Raw genomic sequence first — 6288 nt, forward strand, 5'->3', positions numbered from 1 at the left:
ATACACATTACAAACGGGATTTTTTACCAGCAACCGATTTCAGATTTATAAACCTTTAAAAAATCTAAAATAATTTACAAATAACGCTTTTTATTAATGGAACATGAAACTTGTTAACACAATTTCGATGATTAAACACAAATGGACGTATAAGTAATATTTCAACATTATATTGCAAGTACATTATGCCAAGTTAGTACACCATATGTACAGCTAGGCCTGTACCGAGGCTGGCGGAAGCGACGCAGTCACAATCATAAATTTCAATGGGAACTATAGAAGTCCTCGGTTGAGCATATACACGGACCCCTTTGAATGGAAATACACCTTGATACATAGTATACACGGTATACCAATACCAAATACAACGAGCCATGAGCTAAGTTTAGTTTACAAATATGATACGCTGTAAACATTAACATTATATTAAGTAGTAAGACAAAAGGAAAGACAATACGGCAATGACCTAGCAACCGTTTCGTCACTGGGATAAAACAGTAAGTTAGTTTTGCTTCTGTGAAAGGAAATAATTGAATTGTTTTAATTTTGCCAATTCTGCAATTTGGCTTATAAAATGCGTTCATTAAGTAGACCGAACTAATAAATTTGTAGACATTTGAGTGACAACAAGAGTCCTCATATAGCATGTGAAAAGAACTACTGATAAATAAACTTTCATCGTCTTTTCATATCCTTTTCGTCTCTACACATTTTCAAAGGAAGCTTTTCGTCGGGATCATAAGATCTAAAAATGTTAGAAGTTTTTAAGACGCTAGAGGTATCAAAGTTATACCAATTTTTGATGGCTATGTTAATCGCTGATTCGTCGTATCTATGGCAATTCGCATATTCTTTACCCGAAAAATCAAAGTCGCACTGCCACTTCGTTGAAGCTGGTGCCATACATTTTGGTTCCATTGCACAAGCAACAATTAACTTCATAAGATTTTCCATAATTTCCTCGGTACTATGGAGCAAAAGAGCATGAATTTCAATATGTGGAGAATTGAATAACTTCTTTTTGTCTGTAGGAAGGTATTTATACATTTGTCGATGTGTTACAGCATACGTAGTAAATTGTTGATTTTGTCCAATAATCTTCATCTTAAGATCTTTGGACTCCTTAGCAATCTCTGGTAGAGTTGAAGCAATGACTACATTACCAGGGTTTATCCAAATGATATGTCCAAACTCTGCCAGAGCCGTCTGAAATAATAATAAGTTTGTTTTGACATGAAGAAGCATTAAAAAATAAAATTTCTAACCTGGGACTTAAGGTTTTTTAATTATATTGTAGGCTATATGAAGATTCACTTATTGAACATATGTACCAACCTGAATTACTAGCGGTTTCCAGTGGAAATGCTCCCAATTTGAGATAAAACTTGGAAACAAATTCGACCAGAACTCTCGAACTCTCACATTACAAGCTGCCATCAGCTTAAAAAAAAGAAGAATTCAATTACATAGGGGAAAAGCAGTCGAAAACGTATACATTTGGTTCCCTAGATTACTCTTTCTCTTGATTTATCTCTAGTTAAAATTAGACGAATTTGGTAGTTAGGCCATAAGAGGTCGAGGCACTTAACTGATTAAAATATTCATCCATTTCTATTTCATTGCTCACCGATCTTGATCGCTGAGCATTATTAGAGTCACTACAAAAATCATGCTCTGGTTCCCAGTCGGACATCTAATTTTGTTTATTCCGCACTTTACTATTTGAGAACCAGTTTATATTTAACAGAATTCCACCTATTATATATTGTGCGATACGGCGGCTAGATTGCCAAACAATCGCACTGGTACGCCAGTCAAAAGTGGAAAATTTTGATCGTCTAGCGTTGCTGCGATCACCTTGTCAACCTTAGAGTCCTAACAAGGTCAACCTATAACGGTTTTACTGTCATCCATACAAATGAAAATCAATAAATCTATCATTTCTCCCTTATAAAATAGAAACCGTGTTTTCGTGACGAAGCGTTAATCTAATCAAAAGACTAATTATGTTTAAAAAGTGTGATCTGTGATATCCCATTCACTTCCCAGAAACCAAATAGGGGGCATTGTAAAAAAAAATGCGAAAGTTTCATTATAATTCTATTCAGCGGTTTAAGAGTAGTTGGGGAATGGGAGATGGATCCCCACTTAATCGATCAATATCATAGTTCATGTTTTGCATCACAAAACCACAAAAAAGGTCATTCAGATGGAAATACGAAATAATAGGTGCACAATGGTATCATAAATTTTATAAAAAAAATAGCTTGTTAAAGAATTTGTGAAAATTTTAGAGGAGTTGGTATTAGAAGATAACCCCCTTTAGGGAGAAGCCGTTTGGCTAAACGAATGAGCAAGTCATTTAAGACAATTTAAACGACGGTAGGTGTCAATAGTTGTAGAAAATATTTTTATTCAAATTTTAACAGTATGTTATTTATGTGACGCCGACTTTTTTTTTTTTTTTTTTTTTTTTTTTTTTTATAGTTTTATAATGCCTTAACCGCCGTCCGTGTGAGACTCGTCAGAGTAGTCAAGGACGTTAAAAAACCTTTGTAGTAGGCTGTCATGCGTCTATGACATTGGTTACATGTTTATCAAAGTCTTGTCAAAGTTTTATTATGGTTGTGGTCTAAAGACCTTTGAAACACATCTTATTATATAGTCCAAGTCACCTCAGATTGTTTGCGTTTTTTTGCGTTTATTTTTGTAATTACTCGACGGTTCCTTTCAAAAACTTGCCATTTTATTCATGTCGTTCTGTACTACGATTCCCTTATTCCCACATTTCAAAATATCCATAGAAACAAGATGGCGGATAAACAATACATTCAATGCAAAATTCTCGTAGGAAAAATAAATTTTGAATTTTTTCAATCTCGGAGGTAAGAACGAAAAATAATTGTAAGGGAATCGTAGTACAGAACGACATAAATAAAATGGCAAGTTTTTGGAAAGAACCGTCGAGTAATTACAAAAATAAACGCAAAAAACCGCAAACAATCTGAGGTGAATTGGACTATAGAATAACTTATACTCAAACTGCACAACTACCTAATCAATAGGAGACTGATTTAAATTATGAAAGCCAAATCTATTGCCCAGCAATGCTATATTAACTTGGTTTCATGGACTACCGGTATATCTTAAGTGACGAATACCTACCTTCAAATCCTTCAATAGCGTTATATATGAATTAGAAAATCTCATAACACCTACAGCACAAACAAACAGGTTGAAAAACAAATCCTAGAAACGATATCGGTGAGCAAGCTTTTTTGAAAAGTTCTACGGAACTTCGTTAGTATTAAAAGACAACGAGAACAGTTTTGCAATAAAAGAGTTTTTAAATATATAGAGACTGCTTAAGAACAACTCACATGCATTCTCTGTCGATCTGTAAGGTCGAGATCAAAGATGTATATTTTGTCTTTTGGGTTAAATTTCTGCAACGAAAAGACTAGCTGTTTTATCTGGTCGAATGTTTTACTGGTAGCTGCTGTTACTAGTACTGGTTCCCCGTGCTTATGGTCAGTTATCAGTGTTGGTGCGTTATTGTCAGATTGTATCTTTTCTACCACTTTATTAGCCTTCTTGATGAATTCTCCATCGGGTGATGGAATTGTGGCTGGTTTCTTCTCAAATGCATTTGGATTTTTCAAACGCAACTCTTCTTTTTCGATTTCAACTCTTTCTTTGGCCTTGTCTGTTTCTTGTGTTACTTCATCTGAAACTTTAACCTCGTTTAATACTTCGGCTATTTTGCTTTCAATGATATGTTCTTTTTCCAACTCTAATGTTTCAATGGCTTTTGGTTGGTCCTCTTTAATATCGCTACTTTCTTTTACTGGACCATCGTCGTTGACCTGATTCGACAACTTTATTCCATCATCTTTGGCTTCAAGTTCCTCTTTTGCCTTTTCAATAGATTTCTTTAAATTTTCAAACCTCTCCCTTTTATTTTTCAACAAAGACATACGTTTACTGTCATCGTCCACGTTTGTGTCGGTTTCTTCATGATTATAAAGCTTATCCACAAAATCTCGTGGGTCATCGAATTTACCTCTATCGTTCGTTGAGTCAACATCAACTGGTCTCCTTTTTAGAGGGTCGATATCATTTGATTTCTGTTTGAATGAGTTTATTTCAAATTCAACTTTGGCTCTTTCGTCATTAGTTCGAGACAGAGTTTCAGAATCGTTACCTGTCTGATAAAACATACTGATACATGTAATTTAAAATTGGTGGAACAAAGTATATACTACAATGAGTTTGCCTTCGGTTAGGGGTCTTTCAAGAGTAGATTTTGATCGATTTAATAGTCTATGTTCAGTTGTAATAAATAGGACATATTGTTACAATGTATAACGTATTTCTACGTAAAGAGCTACTGATGTGTTACCAGTTCAAATAAAATGCCATAAAATATGTTTTGTTCATAACTGTAGATACTTTAATTTTCTCATATACACCCACTGACAAATGAAACTTATGGTAAGTGACTAAATGAGTATGTCTTTTCATGTACCCAAACGAATCAGCCTTTGATTACAATTAACACTCATATAATATGATTTTGTATTGATATGAAACTGTTCAGTTTTTCTACTTATATATGTAGATATATGTCTTTATTATGTTTTAAAAACGACTGAAAAAAATATCAAGCAAAAACATGATACTCCAGTCAAAATAAATTTTAAACTTAAACACACTTGCAAAAGAAAATGTTGATTAATATATGTAACATTATGATCCAAATAAACACAGAAAATAGTCTAACAGAAACCTCGAAATGTGCATTTCAAATTCCCTATCGAAATTAACATTGGAAGGGGGAGATAACTCAGTAAAAATATTTATTTTGGTCAGATTTTTGCATTTTTTAAAATCAATTTTATGTAAGGCATGATACTTAGACAGATTCCCCCTTATTGACTATCTCCAATATTATGCTGCACATGATGTGTAGCATTTTGAATTAGGGTTGGTATGTTCAAATTGCGAGGAAATTTTTAATTTACAGAAATGCTTTTTTCATGCACTTACATCATTTTGAATTAAAAAGAAATATATTGTTTATTTTTTGCAAGCTATTTATCAACAGTTTTGACTTTGTTAAACAATATTTTAACCACAAAAGATAGAATATTTACCTAATCATTTTCATTGAAGTTTGAATTAATGAATTTCATTACCTCGAAAAATGGACACCATGGTTAACTTTATAGTTTCTAAATCTAAGTTTGTATTTGATAAAAAGATATGAACGTAGGCGATCCTCTATTTTATTTATCAGATAATTTGTATAAAATTTTATTCAATCGGAACTACCCAGTCTTTCTCGTGACTCAAGAGAAAAAAACTTTTTAGTGTAGCGGAAATTGCCGAGATTTTATTATTTCAGTCATTGTGACAGAGTTATCTCCCCTTTCCAGATTTAGTCAGACTTTTTTCGGTGCTTGCTATGATTAGAACTTAAATATCTTCTGTTCCAATTTGTCTGGAGTAAGGGCAAAAAAGTTTGCTCGATTGACTGGACTAAGATGTTGATTTTATCTTTTTACACTCTGGTTTACTGGACATTTTAAAACATATGTATACATACTTTTTCTTAAGTCGGCAATATAAATATATCTTACCTTCCAAAGAAGTCTATAAGTTGTATGAATAACAACAGCTACAAGTATCAAAATTAAGTATTTCACAAATTTCATTTTTGTTATTTTTTTCATTGGAATTGACGTTGTAAAATTTGCTTGATGCCCAAGTTCGAGTCTGTCCATAGGATCATCTCGTGCTTTTCGTCTTTGCATCTTATTGATGGCATCTGATTAATCCAAAATTTCATTCATTTTTTTCGAAGAAGTTGAGTTTTTACATGTGTCTGTTGATATCCGTACAATATTTTGACGTAACCAAAAGACGTGGCAGGCCATCGGATATTCAATACATTTTGTCATCCCTTTTGACAACAGCTGGGGAAAGACTTATCACAACGAGGTATTCAATTGATGAACTGAGCCAAAATCAATTTTAGATATCTGAACATTACAGTTTTGTGTGTAAATTGAAATTACTCTATTTAAACATACATAATTGATTATATTTTCATATGTCATGTGGTCTTTTCTATATATGTATTTTGTATACTTTCTCTTTTTTTTATTAGTAGAAAAAATGAAAATTTATTCCATTGTTACGATAATAGGCGCAGATTTAAAGGAGACAGTTGTACCCTCGTAAAATTATTTTAAAAAAAAACAAGAAGAACATAAAACCTTGATT

General features: G+C 32.8%; 1 protein-coding gene across 1 annotated transcript; it reads right to left on the reverse strand.

Moving 5' to 3' along the window:
* Positions 1-73: 73 nt before the first annotated feature.
* On the reverse strand, positions 74-5970 carry LOC148624560 (uncharacterized). The gene is made up of 4 exons (XM_088567231.1): positions 5643-5970; positions 3381-4208; positions 1336-1440; positions 74-1206 (listed from the first exon to the last, which is right to left on the reverse strand). The coding sequence occupies exons 1-4, from the start codon at positions 5814-5816 to the stop codon at positions 676-678; spliced, it is 1638 nt and encodes a 545-aa protein (XP_088423357.1). The 5' UTR covers positions 5817-5970; the 3' UTR covers positions 74-675.
* Between the last annotated feature and the right edge of the window lie 318 nt (positions 5971-6288).

The sequence above is a fragment of the Perna viridis genome, chromosome 2 (genome assembly GCF_037379345.1).
Source record: "Perna viridis isolate PV_CMFRI_1.1 ecotype Kerala chromosome 2, ASM3737934v1, whole genome shotgun sequence".
Classification (NCBI taxonomy): Eukaryota; Metazoa; Mollusca; class Bivalvia; order Mytilida; family Mytilidae; genus Perna; species Perna viridis.